General features: G+C 45.0%; 1 protein-coding gene across 4 annotated transcripts in view; it reads right to left on the bottom strand.

Moving 5' to 3' along the window:
• Positions 1 to 6,461: 6,461 nt before the first annotated feature.
• bcl11ba (BCL11 transcription factor B a) overlaps positions 6,462 to 22,703 on the bottom strand; it is a 39,052-nt gene continuing 22,810 nt past the window's right edge. The window contains exons 3-5 of one of the 4 annotated variants that reach the window (XM_055863950.1): positions 11,940 to 13,835; positions 10,712 to 10,781; positions 6,462 to 9,841 (exon numbers count right to left, since the gene is read on the bottom strand). In XM_055863950.1, the coding sequence (XP_055719925.1) occupies positions 9,823 to 9,841; positions 10,712 to 10,781; positions 11,940 to 13,835 (1,985 nt within the window). In that variant the 3' untranslated portion in view covers positions 6,462 to 9,822. Of the gene's footprint in view, positions 13,836 to 22,703 lie in introns of all 4 variants that reach the window. The other 3 variants (XM_055863951.1, XR_008752973.1, XM_055863949.1) reach the window with 3 other exon arrangements.

Here is a 22,703-nt window from a genome sequence, read left to right as displayed (position 1 = left end):
TGAACATGGCATAAGTCATGGCAAAATGTGTAGAATTGCAGGACATTCGTTTTACAACCGCAAAAAATACCTCTCCGCCCCATGGCAAAGTGTGTAGAATTGCAGTAAATGAATTGTTAAAAAATCACAATTTACTTTCTCCTTACTATTATAATTTTTTGGGGTGATGGTTGTCCGTCACTAGGTCGCTGGTTTGCCCTGAAAGGGGGTCCCTGTGGAAGAAAGTTGGAGACTTAAGACATGAAAATAAATAGCAGATGGTTATGAGAAGAGTTGCATTTGAAATGGACACAGAGTCCATCTACAATTATTTGTCAAATGTACAAACACAAATTCAAGAGGCTAAATAGCTTAAATTACAGCACATTTGTTGTCAAATTGACCGTAGCCTCTTTTTGAAAGTGTAAACAAAGAGCAAAGATAATCATAAAGGGAGGAAGTGAGCAAGGGCGATGGGAATCCACAACCAGCTCATTTGTCTACACTCTTAGAAAAAAGGGTTCCAAAAGGGTTCTTTGGCTGTCCCCATAGGAGAACCCTTTTTGGTTCTCCTATGGGGTTGTACATGGAACCCAAAGGGGTTCTTTCCACCTGGAAACAAAAAGGGACTAAAAAGAGACAAAAAGAGATGAAGAACCCTTTAAGGTTCTAGAAAGCGCCTTTTATCTGAGTGTAATGATATACTGTAATAAAATGAAGTATGAGAGAAGACTAAAGCGAATCCACAGGAAGCTGGGAGATGATGACGCTGATACTGTCTCAATGGTTCATCTCTCTCTCTCTCTCTCTCTCTCTCTCTCTCTCTCTCTCTCTCTCTCTCTCTCTCTCTCTCTCTCTCTCTCTCTCTCTCTCTCTCTCTCTCTCTCTATATATATAATCTCCATTTTACTCTAACCTCCTCTCTATTTAAAAAGAGAATCGCCTTCAGTGGTCAGATTCTGATCCAATCTGCTGACTTTAATGTAAGCAGATTCACAATCAGAAAATGGAGGAGGAGGAGGAATCCAATCAAACGGAGGGGAGGGGAGGGAGGCGCAGGGGGGAGGATGTGGGGGGAGAGAGGAGGCGCAACCATCTAGGTCAGTTTGGAGAATGACTGCTACAGGCGATAAGATTAGAGCATGGAGAGAACGGAGAGCGATGCTACGCCTTTCACTGTGAGACGCAGTCAGAGACGCACAACTAAATCACCCAACGCTGAATAGAACGCTGCTGAACACTTTCGCCTCTCCGCTTCTCTCTTTTCTCTTACAGACTTGCTAATGCTTATTCTTATCCCACCTTCCTCCTCCCCTCCCTTTTCGGCACGTCTTTTTCTTTTTTCTTTTTCTTTTTTACTACATGACGCCAAAAACAGAGTAGGAGGGGAGGGGGAGGGGGGAATGGGGGGGGGGGGCATATTTGCATCAACACAACACTGGGTGATTTAGAATGAATAAAACTTTATTTTCCTCTTCCCCTCCCTCGCCCCTTCATCTCTTCTCTTAGCTTCCCAATTCGCCTCCCCCATCTCTTCTACCCCCCCCCCCACCCCACCCCCACACCACCTCCTCCACCACCACCACCGCCCCAACACTTTCCTCCTTCCTCTTTCCCCATTTCTAAAGCTTAACTTCATTGTCTCAAACCTTCTTTCTTTCATCTTAAGACAAAGATTTATGTAAATCTTTGGGCCCGGCGTTAATGCGAGGCGCCGTGTGAGAAATAGCATCCCTAAATCGCCGTATTGTTGTTGGAAATGACAAGGCTGCCTGCTAATCCCACAATGCGATCATCCAAATGTGTCATAATGCCGTGTGTAGGCAGGCGAATCTGAATATGAAAAAGACGCCGTGCGCCGGCCCGCACCTCTCCTCCGCTGCATGCGCCTGGCTCCCTTCATTCCTTTACTTCTACGCAGACTTTCTCTTCTTTTTCACTAAAATACCCCCCCCCCCCCCCCCCCCCCCCCGTTTGTCACTTAGCTAAGAGAAAGAAGAAACGGGATGTGGTAAAAATGTGACGTTCGCCTGACCTGAACTGTGCTTGTCATTTGGTTGCAGCAGGACTCGTGTTAGACGTTCTTTTTCCTCTCTTTTCCCTTGTTTGCGAGGTTTGATTTGGGGAAAATAAAGGAACGTGTCTCTGTAATTGGCTGCTTCCCAAATGGCACCCTCTTCCCTCTATGGTGCTTAACTTTTGACCAGGTTCTTTTGGCCAGACACACCATTGTCTCAGTGGGTGTAATTAGAAGAGGAGATAAATGGATCTGTTTCTCTGTTTTCCGACGTCTCTTTATCGCTAAACAATTGGATGATGCTCTTTGTGATACAATTGCACTCATACAATGACACAGGTACAATGAAACGTTTCAACGGTTGAAATTGAGTCATTTCCTTGTGCCTACTGTACCACTGTATGTGTTGATGATAAGTTATTTATTGGACATTGTGAGGTGGGTGAGGTCGAGTGAACTCAGAATGAGATGCGTTCAATAGTCCCGTCTGATCAGCCCTCAATGCACCGGGTCAAATGGCAACGATAATGCACTCCGCATTTCAGGAATTCTCTCGAATAAAATTAAACGTTGATTAGTCTTGTCGTCATTTGACATGCTTCTGAAACTGTCAGAGAGAACGCGAGAGAGGGAGAGAGAGACAGAGGCACGCACGCACGCACGCACGCACGCACACACACACACACACACACACACACACACACACACACACACACACACACACACACACACACACACACACACACAGAAGGAATAGTGAGTGATACCACTACTGCTTTTGGAAATACCCATGAAACAGGCATGCCAATCAATTGGACAAGGACAAGAGTGGTGAATTATAATGTTAATAATTACCACAGAAGTCTGGGGACTCCTCTGATTCGCCATGACACCCTCATTCAAACACACTCCACAGAGACAAACTTGTTCTTTTACCATAATTAACTACAGCCCCATCTCCCTCCTTTGTTTCTTTCTTCCTTCACCCTCTCCCCCTTATCCCTGGCCTTCCCTCTAGGTGTCTGACACCGACACCATCTCCCACACCTCCCTTTCTCTGTCTGCTCAATCCCTCGCTCCATCCCTCCTTTCTTTCTCTCTATCTCCTCCCCTCATTCTAGTGCCCTCAGAGCAGTCCCCCTGTGGGAGGTTTTGTCAGAGAGAATAGCTATGTTGCTCTTGAAGCCTTAAGACCTTACTGTACCTGTCAACACTGTGACTTTACGCTGACGACCTACCGGGGCTTAAGTCATTTGAAGTTGCCTTCTAATGAGTGGAGGAGAGAGGGAGAGAGAGGGAGAGAGAGCGAGAGAGAGAGAGAGCGAGAGAGAGAGAGAGAGAGAGAGAGAGAGCGCGCGAGAGAGAGAGCGCGCGAGAGAGAGAGAGAGAGAGCGCGCGAGAGAGAGAGAGAGAGAGAGAGAGAGAGAGAGAGAGAGAGAGAGAGAGAGAGAGAGAGAGAGAGAGAGAGAGAGAGAGAGAGAGAGAGAGAGAGAGAGAAGGGGGAGGCCTGCCCACCATGACAGGCAGGCAGAGAGGAGAGGAAAGAAAATAATTCCGCTATACCTTCTCCATAACCCAGGGATGTGTGTGTGTGTGTCGGCAGTTTTAATTCCCACAGTAGTTTTCGGTAATGAAAATAACCAGGCTGGTTATTATGAGGGAGATGTTGCTGCTCTGTACTAAGAGACATCCACGTCCCACATATCGGGATGTCTATAGTTTTACCCAAGCACACAATTCTTCTTCAGGAAAATGACCCTTTCTAGTTTGACAGTTTTGTCTGGTCTGTGTTTATTGAGCCGCGAACCTGTGTGCCTCAGTCAGTCCACTCTACTGCTAGGATATGTCTGTCTGAAGGGATGGGTTACAACCCAGACAGATCTTCTGTTCTGTTTGTGTCAGTGTGCCTGTCTGCTTCTATCTTTAGTATGGTAAGTAATACTCTTTACCATTTTAGAGAGGAACAACTTTTAAATCCAATTTTTATTTCTAAGTAATTATTGTCTGTCTTTCTCCATTGCACTTCCTGTCTCGCATTCCTTCAACCCCCCCACCCCCCTCTCTCTTTCTCTCTCTCTCTCTCTCTCTCTCTCTCTCTCTCCACCAGTGATAATCCCTCCGTAGGGGACGTCAAAGTGCGGGCCTGTCAGGGATTGGTTTAATTAGCCTTTTGCCTTGAAACTGATGCCAAATCAGAACCAGTCGCCCCAACCCAACGCAGTCAGTCAGTCAGTCCCACTCACTCCGCTCTCCCTACACCACTAATTGTGAGGCTACAGTTATCAGAAACAGCATGGAAAGGGGACAAATTAAATGAAAATAAGATAGGGAATGAGGAATGTGAAACTCTCATTAGGGTGACTACATGTTAAAGGACCCCATCACTGTGTATTGATCTGGGTCTCTGTGTTTCTAGGTAGTGTGAAACTGTATATCTGGTATGGTCATGCAAGGTTATGTGATGTGGCAAGTGCTGTGAAGTCAAAGTAATGTGGTTTATGAGCGCAGACCTTTTGATTAGCTCAGTTTTGATTAGCTCTTGATGTCTTTTCTTGAATGGTAATAACGATAGTACAGAACGTTCTTCTTTTTCTCTGGTGGAGGAGGTGAAGGACTTGCATAGTAACCTTGTCGATTTTGAGTGTGCAATATTTTCATAAATTAAAGAGAGAGTGTGTTGTTATGGTGAGTTTCTATGAGTGTGTGTGTGGAGAGAGAGAGAGAGAGAGAGAGAGAGATAGTTGTAGTTTGTTTCTATGAGTGTGTGTGTGGAGAGAGAGAGAGCAACCACTGTACAACAGCAGAACCTGAGACGGAGCTACATTTCCTGACAAAATGTGAAAAATATAAAACAATTAGAGAGCATCATTTACCCAAATTTGAAACCCTTATTCAAGTTTTCGAAGACCTGTCTGATGAGGATAGGCTACCTGTTCTGTTGGGGGAGGACGCAGAGAGCTGTGGGTTGGCAGCGCACTACATTGCTGCCTGCCATAAGATGAGGGCCAGTGTCTGACAGACCAATCAACCTACACATGTACTCTACTGTATGCTTATTGTTACTGTTCAATGTATGGTTATTTTAACAACCCTTGGTTATTGTTGTTACTGTTGTCCAGATGACAATTTTGATTCTCTTTTTTTTCATATTGTAAATATCCAAAATAAGCTTTGGCAATATGTACATTGTTACGTCATGCCAATAAAGCAAATTGAATTGAATTGAATTGAGAGAGAGAGAGTGAGAGAGAGAGAGTGAGAGAGAGAGAGTGAGAGAAAGAGAGAGAGAGAGAGAGAGAGAGAGAGAGAGAGAGAGAGAGAGAGAGAGAGAGAGAGAGAGAGAGAGAGAGAGAGAGAGAGAGAGAGAGAGAGAGAGAGAGAGAGAGAGAGAGAGAGAGAGAGAGAGAGAGAGAGAGAGAGAGAGAGAGAGAGTTGTTATGGTGAGTTTATATGAGTGTGTCTTGGTATTGGAAGGTGTGTTGATAGAAGTGGCATGTAGAGGTCTTGATGACGACTCGTTAGAGTCAGTTGCCGAGACGGGAGCTAATTCAAACTCAAGAGCCCTGCTCAGATCAGGCTCCCGCAGAGCCAGTCCATCATTCAGTCAGCTTAGACACCCTCCGTAGGACGCAAAGAGGGAGACTGTATCTATCTCTGTGCCCCCCAACATCCAGTTCTCTTCTCAATCCTCTCTCCAACCCCCAACCAGCCCCAACAAGCCAGCAGGGTGCAGATCCACTGACATGGATCAGTGTGTGTCTGCAGTACAGAAAATGATCCACCCAGGTGACCTTCATATATCCAGGTTATTGTGTATGTATATTCAGAAGTGGATTTGAGTGATTTTGATTGAAAATACTAAATCAGTGCGATGGTATTTGATTTATTTTAATGCACGTGGAATTTCAGAAGGTGAGGAGGGAACGTGTAAAGTGTTATTTTGTAAGGGCTGAATCAAATCTTTATCGCTGAAGTATCGCGGAAGATCTTCATTAAAACGCAAAGGTCATTCCCAGTTGAGCCGGCATGCGCAGCATTTACCGGGAATGCGGTCTCTGTGAACGCAGGAACATTGCCTTTACATTACAATCGAGCTATAACGCAGATCTTCCTCGATACTTCTGCGAGACGGATTGAATCCAGTCCCAAATTGAATGTCCGATTTCTTCATTTCAATGTATATATCCATTTCTAAATTGCAGAAGTTGCATTACTTATTAAGAGAGAGAGAGAGTGTGTGTGTGTGTGTGTGTGTGTGTGTGTGTGTGTGTGTGTGTGTGTGTGTGTGTGTGTGTGTGTGTGTGTGTGTGTGTGTGTGTGTGTGTGTGTGTGTGTGTGTGTGTGTGTGTGTGTGTGTGTGTGTGTGTGTGTGTGTGTGTGTGTGTGTGTGTGTGTGTGTGTGTGTGTGTGGTGAACATACACATTCCTAATGTGTTTCAAATAAACAGAGTAGAGACAGGCCATGTGGTGTCTGAATATCATGTTTACTGTAACGAACCAATGGCATTGGACTCATCAGGCCTGAGAACGACGGAACGCTGTCCTCACCTCAGTGACATCATAGACAACACAGCCAATCGCAGCCTAAAGAATCAGTTAATGTATTTAAATAAATTGACATCACACACAGCATAACATCCCTACTCAAAGACTCCAGCCCTCCCCTGTATGTCCCAATCCGGACATTACTACATATCAAAAATTACAGATTTGCCCATGTCTTCATCCCAACCCTGTATTATTCTTTAAATACAAACATGAAAAACATTTCTAAAAGGAAATAGTCAAATTATGGATTGTGAAACCTAAAGAGTAAAACAGCAGCAAAGCATTATTTCATAATCAGGACCTTCGTACTAACGTCTACTCTGTCTCTCTGGTAAAGGGGCTATCTGCATAGCCTATTAGACCTGAACCTCTGTGAAGGAAAACTAAATGAGCACACCCACAGACAGGGTAGTGTTCCATGAAGATGTCTTTACACAAAGTGAACACAATCAACAGCATAGCTTAGCTCTGCTTGGTGTTCTGTCTACGGTGCCCACGGGCGGACAAACAGTGCAGCCAACAGGACATAGCTCTTAGCACATATCAAAGCACCAATATTTGAAAGGAAACATAAACATTGCAAAAGATGATAAAGCACAGATATGGGAGCCCTGTGCTGCTAAACAGTTGGAGAACAGTTCTGTACATCTAAGTGAGCAGGTTTAAAATACACACCCTGGTTCTGACTGATTGATAGGTGTCCGTATGATCGTGGTCAGGTACGGTAGCTACTAACTGCCTGTAATTACAGCTTATGGTTTGAGGCGAATGTAGCTTGTAGCTTTGATCGTATCCAGCCTCGGCTGCTCTGTGTACACTACATGGTTCTGTGAGTCGTATGTGTAGGAGTCGAGCTATGGTATCCAGATATATAATGTCCCTGCACTTCATTAGAGACTTTCCTCTGTTTTTCTCCTATGTGTGTGTGTGTGTGTGTGTGTGTGTGTGTGTGTGTGTGTGTGTGTGTGTGTGTGTGTGTGTGTGTGTGTGTGTGTGTGTGTGTGTGTGTGTGTGTGTGTGTGTGTGTGTGTGTGTGTGTGTGTGTGTTTTCTACACGCTATATATGTCCCTTCTCTGACTGAAGGGACAGAGCAGGGACATATCAGAAGAGTTAGCATTTACAGGAAACAAAAAGAGACAAAAAAGAGCAAAACATTTGGAATTGTAACAGTTTGTATTTGTGCTCTATTCTTCTCATGCTGAGAAACCTGTGGGGAGGCAGGTCAGGTGCCTGTACAACTGACACACAGGTCACAAAGGTCAAGGGTCAAAGGGTAGCTAGATGACCGCAAAGAGGGGAGGTCACTGCCAGTGCCAGTTGGAACACAAACGATAATAAAAATGAAAATAAAACATGTCAGGCTAATCATAGAACAATATGTACAACCAATACAATAGTAAACAAAAACATCTACTTGTGTATTTTTGTCGCTAAAAGGATGTCAAACAACCTTTTCTTTCCCTTCTGTACAATAAGATTCATTTCAACAATACAAATTCATCAGGGGGTTTTTTGCACTATTTTATCCTGCCAAATGAAAGAAAATATATCGTGGCAGCCTGTGAGTTGTATCTTGAAGTTGCAATGTTGTCCCCCTCCCCCAAATAAGATAATGACATACAGGTACTTAAAGTACCCCTTTTCACAAAGGATGCACATACAAGTTAAAAAATACAAGCTTCTGTAGAAAGACAGCAAGTGCCTACACATGTATTTCAAACCAGCCATGAAGAGTATCCATTCCAGAAGCAGATCAATAGATACAGATCAGGAATGTCAGTATTTTCCTGCAAAGCCATAACAATGTTCCATAGTTTCTACGAGGGAAACTTCCAGAACTTCCATCAGCTGGCCCCACCCCCCCCCATCCAAGTTTGTTACAGTTCACTTTTTTTTATTCATTTTTTAAAATTATTATTATTACACCCAAGGCAGAATAAAATTTACTAAAACTTAAGACTTTTACAGTTACAGTGACAAAAACATTTTAAGAGACCCACAATTTAAATTGGACTGCAAAATAAAATTTGAAAAACAACATTTTTTTCTATTTTTGTAAAATGCCCAGGCATTCTCCAATATTACAAATACTGGTATACTTTTACAGTAAACAAGAAAAATGTAATATATATTCATATACAGTATATTTATATATACTAAAACCCCGTCACCAAAAAAACAATAAACACATTGCCACTATGGCATTCAGAGAAACGGTATAAGCAAACTTGGAGAAAAAAAAAATTACTTTTTTAAAACACACATACACACAATTATTATTTTACCCTTGTACTTGTTTCAATACTGTAAACGTATTTTAAGACAGAGTGCACTAAATTATTTTTTGTTTTGTTTCTGCAGTTCCTGATTTTTTTGTCCAGTCTCTTCCTTGACTATTGTGTGGCATAACAATCCACTCTGGCCATGTTTCTATCTAGGGACGCAGTCTTGTCCTGAAGTGAAGAATTTGATATATATCTATATATAGGTTTGTGCCTTTATATGTACATATGCATACATATATACACACAGACACATTAATGCTGTGCTGGGTACTCCTAACCTAAATGCAGCTTTGTTTATTTATTTTTTTAAAGTAATCTCTGATATTCTATTGACATTTCATAATCAAATTAGAAACTAAGTTGACGCATAAATTTGATACATTATTTTCATTGTGTTCAATTCCTTTGCTTCACAAAAGTGTTGCATTTGTCTTGAGAGACGGTGAATAGGAAGATCAGTATTCAAGGCACACTCATGTCAAATTGAATGGCAGTACAAAAACTGTCCCAATAAATTAATTTTTCATTTTTATAGTGCCAGCATTGGGAAAGCCACGCCTATAGCAATGCTAGCACTTCAATCTCAACTGATTCCAAACTCTAGAACCCGTTACCCAGGCCGAATAAATCCAGTCGAAGTCATTTCTTGCTCAGAAGCCGTATTTTCAATTTTCTTTTTCTTTTTTTGTGTGTAAAAAAAAAGAGACAAATCATAAAGTGCGGGTCAACTGCAAAGAGCTGTTCATGTTTTTCTATTTCTTCTCAATGACATATTTTTACCTCAATTCTAAAAAAAAAATTAAAAAAAAAAAATACTTGGATGTCAAAGGTCAACTTGAGGGGGATCGGAACAGGGGGGTAGGACGGGGTACATTATTCAAAATAACAGGGAGTGGTGATTTGGGCAAAGGTTGGTGCTTGCTTTCCTAAAAAGCTCACTCAGCTGTGCATTCTGTGTGTGTCAGAGTTGCTACTTCTCAGAATGCGTTCAACTACACATCACAGGGAGCCCTGAATGAGGAAAGAAAGAAAAAATTGTCTTACTGTTTGGGCACACGCTCAACAGACTTCTACAGACACTGTATGTATCTAGAACTGTGCAATTTACTGGTCTGCATATCACTAACTAACTGCCACTGGTTCTGTCTCACAGGGGACTTAACAATATTAACCAGAAGAAAAAGTCAACATCATAAACATTTTGACTATGGCACACTATACAATCAGACTTTTTACTATACAGTATAAATTCATTTTTCAAAACGATTGCTAGATATTTCTAGAAAAAAATGCATAGGGCTGTTTTCAAGTGATATCATAAACATTGTCACTGAATGTAATAGTTATTAATAATCATGTTTAAATCCATTTTATGTCATTCTAATCCGCTATGGCTGTGACCACCGCTACCCAGCCCCTTGCTAAACTGAACAATGCAGTAGATGACATATGGTACTGATTACAAAAATGATTACCAAGAGTAACATTAAATATGAATGGTGATCAAAACAGAAAAAGAGGACATTTAAAAGATCCAGATCAGAAAGATAAGATATCTATAAAGATATAGATCCCTAAAGTATGCGTCTATCGTAATGCAGTTTGAAATGGCTGCCAGGTACTGAGTGAGACTGAAGGTGATAAGACTCTCTGTAATGCTACTCTGTACTGAGTGTCCGACAGGGAGTTAGTAACAGTACTGGGAGTTTTAATAGTTAGCTGGCAGAGGAGTGAGAGGGAGTGAGTATCAGAGACAAGGGACAGGGGATTGGGGGAGGGTGTAATCTGTGGGCATGGGCAATTGTGTTCAACTCATCCACGGAATGATAATGAGGAGGTGAATGGGAAAATAAAGGAGAGGGGAGAGGCCCTATAGCTCACCCTAAGATCTCCCTGCTCTCTCTCGTTATAAAGCTGCGCAGTTTAGCCCGACGGTTTAGCCATCCTACAACTGTGTGATAAAAGATTGAAGAAAAAAAAACAAAAAAAACGTCAGTACTTGCATTGTCATAGTAGGTATGTTGTGCTTAGGATGAGTTATGGTGAGTTTAGGACAGGCTTGTTTAGATGTAAACAGTGTGAGAGAACTGTGAGGGGCTTCTTTAGAAATAAGCGGAATCTCTGTTTTTCTAGCGTCGTCTGTCCGGGTTGGTACTAGGTACCGCTAAGCAGCTGCCTTTGTGATAACCCGTTTCTTTTTCTTCCTTCTTTTTAATAAATGTATTTACTTGGGAGGAGGCAGGGTTTGTGAACCTCGATGTTCTCTTTAGATTTACTGTCATAATTGACATTCAGTGCTACATATCTAATTAGATTGACATGTTAAAAGTCGGTTCCCGCTACAATGCCAAAGGATTGTTGTCCGCGCACGTATATCCTGTCGTGTATAACAAACACAAAATAGCTTTCTCAGGTATGCTTTCTAAAAATGAAAAGATAAAATTTGGCTTCTCTTCAAGAAATTACATGTGTAGCTTTAAATATACAATTTCCTATGAGCAGCGGCCTAAAGAGTATTCAAATGTGTTTTTTTGTCTGCAAATAAATCTCAGGATATCCTCTGGGTTGAAAAAGAATCAAATAAAATCCCAGCAATTAAAATAAAAAGTCAAACAAATTTAAAATGACTAAATAAAAATGTACCTGCACATGCCAAAATATTACAAAATCCATTAAATACAGAAATTATTGCACAGTTAAAGGCTCCACATATGTTATCATTTAATTCAGCCTCTGACCGACCGTTAAAAAGGACCTTTAGCCAAATGAGGCAGTTTAGATCGGCTTCAATTGGTGTTAATATTTGTTTGTTTGTTTAATTGTTTTTCTCGGTTGGCAGTTTCTCAGGCAAAAACATAAAATTAACCCAAAATTCGATATTTAAGAAAAAGAGTATCCAGCTACCCCTTTTTGTATTTTTTTTAAATATATAAGTCAATGTGTGGCGAAAGAGGCAAAATAGGAAATCTGGCTTAGCTTCTCTCGGCTTGCTCAATTTTGACCTCGTTGGTCATCAAATGTTCCCCGTGCCACTTTTTCATGTGTTTCTCGAGAGTGCTGTACACGCTGAAGGGCATTTGGCAAATGTCACAGCGGTACACTTCCTTACCCATCTGCCCGTGGGTCTTCATGTGGCGGGTGAGCTTGGAGCTCTGGGCGCAGGCGTAGTTGCACAGCTCGCACTTGTAGGGCCTCTCTCCCGTGTGGCTGCGCCGGTGCACTGTCAGGTTGCTGCAATTCTTGAACACCTTGCCGCAGTACTCGCAGGTGTCGCTCCGTCTGCTCTCCTTGGAGCTGGGCCGGCCAGGTCCCGGACCCCCCAGGTGAGGGGTGCTGCCCCCGCTGGCTGTGCCGCTGCGCCCCGACAGGCCGCCATCCAGGAGGTCCCCGGGGGGCGTGGAGAAGCGCAGGCTGCCGTTCTCAGACGAGTGCTCAGAGGAGGTGCCGAAGGGAGATTGTCTGGAGTGGGTAAAGCCCAGGAAAGGGTCTTTGATGAAGTGTCGTGAGGCAGCGTATCCCACCAGCCACTGGGAGTAGACGTTCTCGGAAGGGATGAGGGGCGCCGAGGGCATTTCCAGGTCCTTCTCAATCTTGATCCTCTTGTTGGAGGAGTTGGACAAGCAGGGGCTGGTGATGGGAGTGGGTTTGCGGGGGAACAGGCCTGAGAAAGAGTCGCCGGAGCCACAGTTCCTGCCATTGACCGTGGGCTTCTGGTGGTCCCTTTCCATCTGGTGGTGATGGTGCTCCCTCTCCATCTCTCCCACCACAGAGTCCTCATCCCCAGTGTCCCGCTGCCCGTCGGACCCCCTCTTGGAGAAGAGCATCCGATTTTTACGATTGTCGACTATCAAGTTATTGTACTGCTGTATAGTGCTCAGGCCCACACTCTCCACCATCTTGCCGAGAGAGAGGGCATTCTTCTCGTCTGATGGCGGCTTGGAGCCGTTCTCACGGTTACGGTAGAACTCCATGTTGTCCATGCTGAAGTTTGACACCGGCCTGCTCTCATTCTCCGGCTCCTCTTCCTCCTCCTCCTCTTCCTCCTCTTCGCCCTCACCCCTGAAGTCTCCATCTCGGTTCTTCATGCCCTCTCCTGTCACGTCGCTGGTGCCCGGCTCCGGTGAGCTGGTGGTGGAGAGCCCGTCGTCAGACCGTCCTGTCATGGAACCAGACTTATGCATGTGTGTTTTCATGTGTCTCTTCAGCTTGCTGGCCTGGGAGCAGGCATGGTCACACAGCTGACACTTATAGGGCTTCTCCCCGGTGTGGCTCCGCCGGTGGACCACCAGGTTACTCTGGAACTTGAAGGTCTTCCCACAGAACTCGCATGACTTGCTCTTGGCCTGCGTCTGGGGCGGAGTGGTGCTGTTGGGGGGCATGGGCGGCAGGGGCGGGGTGCTGAGAAAGGGTGACTTGGGGCTTGGCTGGAAGGGGTTGGGGTTGAGCAGGCGGTGCATAGGGTTGGCCCGGCTGGGCGACAGAGGAGGGGTGGCCACGTTGTTGTTCCCTGCCAGCTGCCGGAGCCGCCTGGAGAAGTCCATGGACTGGGATTCGATGGCCATCGGCGTTAGCCGCATCACCCTCTCGAAGGCACTGGGGTGCTGGGAGATGAGCCCCATTTCTTCGGCACTAAGGCGTTCCAGCCGGTGGGGGTCCAGGTGGTGGCGGGGTGGGGGGCTGACGAAGGGAGGCGTGTTGGGGAGGCCTCCGCGGTTCTCCATGAAGCCTGGTGGGGGCTCTCGGAGCATGGGCCCGGTCATCCTCAGCAGGTGGAAGGGGTTGCTCTCTCCCAGGAAATTGGTGAGGGGAGACTGGGGGATGGAGTCCTGGCCCATGGGGGGCCCGGGGATGGTGATGCGGGGGGTGAGCGATGCGCTGGAGGGGTTGGATTCCAGGTAGATGCGGATGCCGTGGGTGTTCTGGGCGTGCTGTAGAAGGAACCAGGCGCTGGGGAAGTGCTGCTTACACGTGGTGCAGATGTAGCTTGAAGGCTCATCCCTTCCTCCTGCAACACAGGAGAAACAAACACCAGAAAGGAAAATGATTAAAACATATTAAATGGCAGTGACTTTACATCTATCTGAGGAATTCTATTTAGATTTGTGTATAAAGGTATTTGTAAGTCAGTAAAAATCAAGCAAAATGCATCCTTGTGATGACCTGGCAAGTGACACTTTGCTTCCTGAAAGTCCAACATCCTGAAAACGTCAATGCTAACATGCAAAACATTTTTGGGACTGCATCAACAGCGGACTAATGGTCGAAGGTTTTCGAGTGGTGTTTTCCTTTCAAATGGATTTGTGGCGAGTGTGTTTGTATTTCAGATGCCGTAGCTCCTTACAATAAGCGTATTTCATCTGCATGAGGAGAACAGCATGGCAGAGTAAAACAGTGGAGGCACAACGTGGATATCTGACAGCTGTGTTGGCGGGACGGAAAGTCACCGCTGAGAAACGTGGCTATCATGTGTTGATTTGTACAAAGAGTGGAACTTTCTAGAGAAAGAGCTGTCGGACACACTTTTGTTATCCGCATCATATTTGCCTAATACCTCTAGTAGTGGAAACATCATGTTGTCACATAAATGGGACATACTTATCAGGCTTTTGACAAGTGCATTACCATAGTGACTGTGGATTGGACTGCCGAGGTGGGAACACTGTATCCACCGGTTTAAGTGCTCTTTAATCTCTCCTCCTTACAAATCGCTGAATTATTACACCATGCAAGTGCGTGTGTGCACGTTTGTGTGTGTGTGTGTGTGTGTGTGTGTGTGTGTGTGTGTGTGTGTGTGTGTGTGTGTGTGTGTGTGTGTGTGTGTGTGTGTGTGTGTGTGTGTGTGTGTGTGTGTGTGTGTGTGTGTGTGTGTGTGTGTGTGTGTGTGTGTGTGTGTGTGTGCGCGTGCGCGTGCGCGTGCGCGCTCGTGTGTGTGTGTGTGTGTGTGTGTGTGTGTGTGTGTGTGTGTCTTTAAAACCCATGAAGTCCTCCAAGCAGAGGGACTTTAATCGTCACGGAGACAGAGACGCCAAAGTAATATGGCTCTATAGTAAGAAAGTACAACTTAAAGTGTGATTTAAAGAACTCTTATCACTTTCCAACCAATAAAGGCACAGTGCCGCGAGGGAACAAATAAAAAAGGAAGAGAAAGGAAGGGAGGAAAATAAAGACTAACATGGCGGTGCATCAAGACAAATGACTACTAATAGAAGGAGAAAACGGATGGAGAGATTGAAACATAAATGTTTACTGGTCTTGGGGTTGTAATTTTGGTATTTAAGTCCTTGGTGTTTAACTGACATCCACGGGGGGCTGCGTTGTGTCATTCTAGACGCAGATTGAAGAAATCATGGCAGATGATACTTCACAGCTTTTGAGGAAAATCTTGGGTGAAGTTTTCCATGTTTCTATTGTTACAGGTCTTCTTCCTGAAATGGGTCTTCTGACCTCAATGGGAATCCCAGTATAAATAAAGGTCGGATAGAATAGAAAAATCCCAAGAGTGGTATAACTTCTTTCGCCGTGTCTATTGCTCAACATTGCAAAGGGAGAGTCACTACATTTAATAACTCTCCACACACATTAAGACGAGGGCTCAAATATTGACTCTGTCATCATTGACTTTATAGTATAACTAAGGCCTCCCTGGTTCACTGTCCTGAACATGTGAAAATATGCCCTGGGTCCATTCCACCCACACAAATGCAGGATGGAAATTTAACAATTCAACCAGCACAGACAGACATCCATCTATCAAAGCACATATCTTAGGAACTAAACCCAAAAGCTGCTTTGTCCTGATTCCCTTAGTGATTCCTCTAAGATCAATAGGGATTGGAAAGTGTAAACAGAGCTTTGGCTGTGATCAAACCAATACTGCTGTAGTAGAGAGTGAGCGAGTGAGTGAGTGAGTGAGTGAGTGAGTGAGTGAGTGAGTGAGTGAGAAGAGAGAGCGAGAGAAGAGGAGAGAGAGCAAGAGAAGAGGAGAGAGAGAGAGAAGTGAGAGAGAGAGAGAGAGAGAGAGAGAGAGGGAGAGAGAGAGAGTGGGAGAGAGGGAGAGAGAGAGAGAGAGAGAGAGACAGAGAGAGAGAGAGAGAGAGAGAGAGAGAGAGAGAGAGAGAGAGAGAGAGAGAGAGAGAGAGAGAGGAGGAAACAGAGACAGAGAGAGAGATGCGGGGTTCTAGGCCTGGTGCTCGGCATAGCTCTGTACCTTTAACCAACATGACTAATTGAAGGCCCAGCCTCGGAGTTACACATGCAGTTTGGTAATGCAAAGGGGACTTGTTACTGTGGGGACTCGTTACCGCAGCGACACAAACAAGCAGAATATCCAGCACATACAGTGGAGACAGATGCTAAACACAGAGCGCCACACTCCTAGGGGATTGGGGTAAAACACACGTATAAAGTGGGAAATGGTAATCGTGCTCTTGGAAATTAGTTTCATTTATTAAATGAAAGCTTGCTGTTTTGACCTAATGCACCAAGTTCAGAATACAGAGGAGATCATATGCTGCTGTAATTGTTTCGGTATTTGATTCAGAGGTTTGTGCCTGAGTGTATGTACATTAAGTATGAAATACTCCACACACAAAGGATCGAGAAACATATTTCTCAGATCAAACACGCCATGTGAGTGGCCAGAGTGTCCTATTGTTCTACAATGTCGTGTGTCAAATAGGTTTAGCCTGTCATTGGTCCACAAGGCAGCGAGCTGCAGAGAAAGGACATATAGGAGAAGGATAGTGAACACTGGGACACAATGCAGATGTAACAGAGATGTCCGACCCAGAATACAAAGTAAATTCAGGTCACAGACATGTGAATCCATCTTATTATTATTTGAATAAAATAATCAAACAAATAAAACTGTTATAGGGCTGCTTATGATGAAAAATGAATGATGTAAAATTGCGAATCATGTGCATTTAGAATGTACATGCATTAAGAAATATGACTATATTTGATTTCAGTGAAAAAAATAAATGTCGGAAAATGTCTTAAAACGTTACACTGTAACCTCAACGTTCGTATAAAACAATTTCACAAATGTTTTTTTCTTTCCCTTTAACACTATGATGTGCATCCTATCAATTATAGTCATCTGCGTGTCAGCTCAAAGAATGGCTCAATCAATCTGTCTGGATAGAAAACTTTTCAACCTGCCATGTCTCCTAACACTTAGAGGAATGCTGCATTGAAACAGTCTGAGGGTAAAAGAGTTTTCCTTGCTATACGTGGAGCTGTGTGGGGAAGTTATGATATGTTAATGGCTGGCTGTCTGTCTGACGTGTGTGTGCGTGCATCCGTGTGTCTGTGTGTGTGTGTGTGTCTGATGTGTGTTAAGGAAGACAAGGAACAGCTGCTCACCTCAGTACTGAAGCTCTGGCCCTGTAAACCCTTTCACTTAATTATAGTGGACACAGCATACACTCTATCACGCAAGCACACACACACACACATACACACACATGCACACACACACGCACACACACATAGACACCGCTTCAGGCATCTCAGGACTCTTGAAGGGCTATGCATTAACCTACCCCCTCCCTACCCTCTGCCAACACCCAGCCCCGTTTCTCCCTCTCTCCCCTTCCCCATTCCACCAACATTAATCCACCCCCCCCCCCCCCCTCCCACTACGCACACACACACAGACATACATACACTCACAAACAATTCGATGAAGCCCTCTCACAAACACAAATACATTATTCCACCCTCGCTCATACAAACTCCTCAACCCCCCCAACACACTTTCCTTACTTCATCTGACAACAGCCCCCTCCCATATTTCCTCTCTCCACCCCTCCCTCCCCCACCATGTTGTTTTATGGTCAAGTCCTTTTCAAAGCCCTAATGCTCCATAAAGGAAACACAAAACACTGGAAAACAACCAAGGCATCTGTTTTCTACACCTGCCCCTCTTTGACCTCTCTCTCCCTCTATCTCTCTCTCCTTCCCTTTATCTCTCTCCCTCCCTCCCTCTATCTCTCTCTTCCTCTATCTCTCTCTCTCTCCCTCTCTCCCTCCCTCCCTCCCTCGCTCCCTCCCTCCATATCTCTCTCTCCCTCCATATCTCTCTCTCTCTCTCGCTCTATCTCTATCTCCCTCCCTCCCTCTCTCTCTCCCTCTATCTCTCTCCCTCTATCTCTCCCTCTCTCCCTCTATCTCTGTCCCTCCCTGTATCTCTCTCCCTCTATCTCTCCCTCTCTCCCTCTATCTCTGTCCCTCCCTGTATCTCTCTATCTCTCTCTCTCTATCTCTCTCTCTCTCCCTCTATCTCTCTCTCTCTCCCTCTATCTCTCTCCCTCCCTGTATGTCTCACCCTTTTGCTTTAAACTGCCTGGGTGTAAACAACACACTCCACTCCACTTTACTGTCCGAACTTCTTCACAACAAAAGTCATCAGGGGGCTGAATGCTCATTTAATTCATTTCCACCCCACAATTAAGGAGAATGACTGTCTGCCTCTGTCCGGCATCCACTCCCTGGGATGGTATTAGTGCCCTGTGACGGAGGGAGGTAGTGGAGTGGGCCGTGAGTTTATTGAGGAGTGTTCAGTGTGAATCCTCCCGGGGGGAAGGAGTCCGACGCAGATGGCAAATAAAGTATGCAGCCCGAGGCGAGAGCACATTATGCTAATTCTAATGTCAGCTGTACTTTAATATACAGCTCTATTTAATCACCCCATTATTTCCCATTTCCATATGAAAAAAAAGGAGAGAACGAGGGAGTGGGAGAGAGAAAAAACCTGCGGCACTGCTCTCACTCACTCACTCACTCACTGCTCTCACTCACTGCTCTCACTCACTCACTGCTCTCACTCACTCACTGCTCTCACTTACTGCTCTCACTCACTCACTCACTCACTCACTCACTCACTCACTCACTGCTCTCACTCACTCACTGCTCTCACTCACTCACTCACTCACTCACTGCACTCACTCACTGTCTCACTCACTCACTCACTCACTCACTCACCCACTCACTCACTCACTCACTCACTCACTGCTCTCACTCACTGCTCTCACTCACTGCTCTCACTCACTCACTCACTCACTCACAGCTCTCACACACACACACACGCACACACCCACACACGCGCACACACACACATTCTGAAAAAACTGATACACAACCAGAAATGGTTGGACTTGGATCGTGACTTGAAGGAGAACTGCTTCACCACCAATAAAGATATCACATCCTCTCATCCTCTCATCCTCTCCCTCAACCAGACAGACAGATACCACTTTACCATAACTCTCCCAAGAACAGACTCCCATTTCAACATGACCATTTCTCACCCTACTACCAAGCCCAAGAAAGTGAAGACTAAAACTCCACTTCTCCAAGAGAGAAAAGTTCCCTAAGTATAATGAGAAGAGACTGTGGGCTTCTTCTCCCTGAGTTGGTGGGAGTTTTAAAGAAGCAGTAAGGGAGAGAGTAATGATCTTGTTTTCCATGGGACAAACTCCCATTGTGAAACAGCTGCTGCATGGAGAGGAGAGAGAGGGAGAGTGGGGAGAGAGAGAGACAGAGTAGGGAGAGAGAGAAGAGAAGATGGGGAGAGAGAGGGGAGTGAGAGGAGAGAGAGAGGAGATACGAGAGGGGAGAGAACAGGGAGAGAACAGGGAGAGAGAGGGGAGAGAACAGGGAGAGAGAGAGGGGAGAGAACAGGGAGAGAGAGAGGGGAGAGAACGGGGTGGGAGAGGAGAGAGAACGGGGAGAGAGAGGAGAGAGAACGGGGAGAGAGAGGGGAGAACAGGGAGCGAGAGGGGAGAGAACAGGGAGAGAGAGGGGGGAGAGAACAGGGAGAGAGAGAGGGGAGAGAACAGGGAGAGAGAGAGGGGAGAGAACGGGGTGGGAGAGAATGGGGGAGAGAGAGGGGAGAGAGAGGGGAGAGAAATGGAAGAGAGAAGGAAGAGAATGGGGAGAGAGAGGGGAGAGAGAGGAGAGAGAGAGAGAGGAGAGAGAACGGGGAGAGAGAGGAGAGAGAACGGGGAGAGAGAGGGGAGAACAGGGAGCGAGAGGGGAGAGAACAGGGAGTGAGAGGGGAGAGAATGGGGAGAGAGAGGGGAGAGAACGGGGAGAGAGTATGGGAAGAAAGAGGGGACACCACTGTGTGTGTCATCCATGGACACTGCCTCGCTCCACGCTAAGCCCCTGATTCAATTAGCTAGAAATTATGGCTAATAACGATCTTAGGTTTCCAAACAGGCCGTGTCAAATGCTGCATGCCAATATGGGCTTTAGGAGCACACACACACACTTGCATGAACGCACACCCACAGGCATGCACTTATGCACACGTGAATGAACCCATACACGTACACACACACAGCAAAGAGACAGAGGTCCCAGATTCCCTATAGTCTCAACACAGATGAGTTGCCAAGGAGACATGAGACATTGACCAATCACTGTCCAGGCTGGCAGGACCATCGTGTTATCCAAAGCAGGTGATTTACAAAGCCTTCTCTTCTCACACAGCTAACTTCCTCGATTGTGACATATCTAACCAATCACATCTCAGTCATTTCCTCTCTCCAAGCAATGAAAATGAGGGAGAATGCAGTAAATTGGATGTCTGTGTTTGTACGTGAATCACACAAAATAACCGTGACTAAGTTTCGCCACTGTTGGGTTTTCATTGTTATCCGACCGCATTTAGGAGATCAAAATAAAAGCTCAGAATCATTACTCCGTATCATTTTAGTCGTAGGAGGGAGAGAGAAAGAGGAGGGAGACAGACAGAGGGCGAAAAAAAACAAAAAACAGAATAGTCATTTTCATTCATTTGGCAAAATTGCATTCACTTGTCGTTATAAGCCTTGGTTTGTGTGGTGTTTTGAAAAACAAAAAGATGCAAAAAGAGATCGTGAGAGAGAGAGAGAGAGAGAGAGAGAGAGAGAGAGAGAGAGAGAGAGAGAGAGAGAGAGAGAGAGAGAGAGACAGAGAGAGAGAGAGAGAGACAGGAGAGAGAGAGAGAGAGAGAGACAGAGAGAGAGAGAGAGAGAGAGAGAGAGAGAGAGAGACAGAGAGAGAGAGACAGAGAGAGAGAGAGAGAGAGAGAGAGAGAGAGAGAGAGAGAGAGAGAGAGAGAGAGAGAGAGAGAGAGAGAGAGAGAGAGAGAGAGAGACAGAGAGAGAGAGAGAGAGAGTGGGATATTTTTACAAACTACCGAACCAAATTGTAATAGCTGTTGACAAAGGGGGGGGGGGCACCATCCGCCCCCCAAAAAATCTCCTGGAATTTGAGAGATCTTCTTCGACAACACAATAAAAGATCGGGGTGCTAAACTGATGAGGAAGCTGCGCAGGGGAGGAGACAAAGCTCTATAGGATCTTCTAATGAGGTGTTCATTTGCTGACATTGGTTTTTACTGTGGGGACTTCATTTAGGCTGTCATTAAGCCATTATCCAGCGTAAAGAAGTCTGCCGTCCTGTAACAGCCCTGGTTGGTTCTGGAAGCCCTTTCTCATTCTATTAGTGGAAGCGTGCCGTGTTGGGCTGGCCCGATGCCTGTGTTTGGTTTGGCCCGCGTTCACACACATCTTTGGCAGGAGGGCTGTTGGATGGCTTACAGAGGGAGAGGGATAGGGAAAGATGGAGAGAGGGTAAAGCGCGAGAGAGCAATGTAAGAGAGAGACAGCAAGGGAGGGGAGAAAGCGGGAGAGGAGGAGATATGAATAGTCGTAGTGTGCTGACATGCTGGATCTGTGAGCGGGGGGTTGTCCATCCATTGAATAAAAGAAAGGGATTGAAGTATACAAACTCCATCATTCTTATTTCCTCTCAGACTATTAAATATTTTCATAATTTAATAATTGTTCAATAATCCGTTTCTAAATATTTAAATTATAAATATGGGCAGGAATGCCCTAAATCTGAAATTAAATATAATTTATTTTATAATACTTTCCTAAACTCTAAGGGGGAACTAAATATTATGGAACCTCAATGTAATAATTTAGCATCTTTTTTTGATTTTTGTAAGTATATGACTGTGAGTGTGAATGTGAGTGTGTGTTCTGTGTGTGTGTGTGTGTGTATGTGAAATAAATATAATATTTTGAATGCCACCAGAAGAGCACATCAAACACATGTAATTGTCAGACATAATTCCCGTCTGTCCAGACAGAGTGGATTAATCAAGGTTTTTGCATGCTCCACCGCAGAGGGAAACAGGGACAAGTTTACATGTGTGTGTGAGCAGAGACACACATATAATACTTTCCTCAATTCTGGGGGGGAAACTAAATATCAAAGTATATATACGTGTGTGTGTGTGTGTGTGTGTGTGTGTGTGTGTGTGTGTGTGTGTGTGTGTGTGTGTGTGTGTGTGTGTGTGTGTGTGTGTGTGTGTGTGTGTGTGTGTGTGTGTGTGTGTGTGTGTGTGTGTGTGTGTGTCTGCGTGCCAATGCATTTTGTCTGTGAGTTCGCACGCAAACGCACACACGCACACACCCACACACACAAACGCACGCACGTACACACACACACACACACACACACACACACACACACACACACACACACACACACACACACACACACACACACACACACACACACACACACACACACACACTGAATTCAGATCTGGGTTTGCGACAGTGTAGCCTATGTCTGGTTTCCTCCTCAGAGACTGCTGGTGGGCAGGAAACAGAAACAGACAGAGGGAGAAGGTAAATGAGGACTGTATGCATTCTGTTCATATGCATTCCAAATGGCAATCATTCCCTATAAAGTACAGTACTATGGCCCCTGGTCAAAAGTAGTGCTCTATATAGGAAACAGGGTGCCATTTGGGACGCATTAAAAAGACTCCTCTCCAGCCCTGCATCCTGCTATGATTTAATAT

This window comes from Salvelinus fontinalis, chromosome 15, assembly GCF_029448725.1.
Source record: "Salvelinus fontinalis isolate EN_2023a chromosome 15, ASM2944872v1, whole genome shotgun sequence".
Taxonomy (NCBI): domain Eukaryota; kingdom Metazoa; phylum Chordata; class Actinopteri; order Salmoniformes; family Salmonidae; genus Salvelinus; species Salvelinus fontinalis.
Note: the sequence above shows the minus strand (reverse complement) of the source record. Positions and strands in the feature narration are given on the sequence as shown.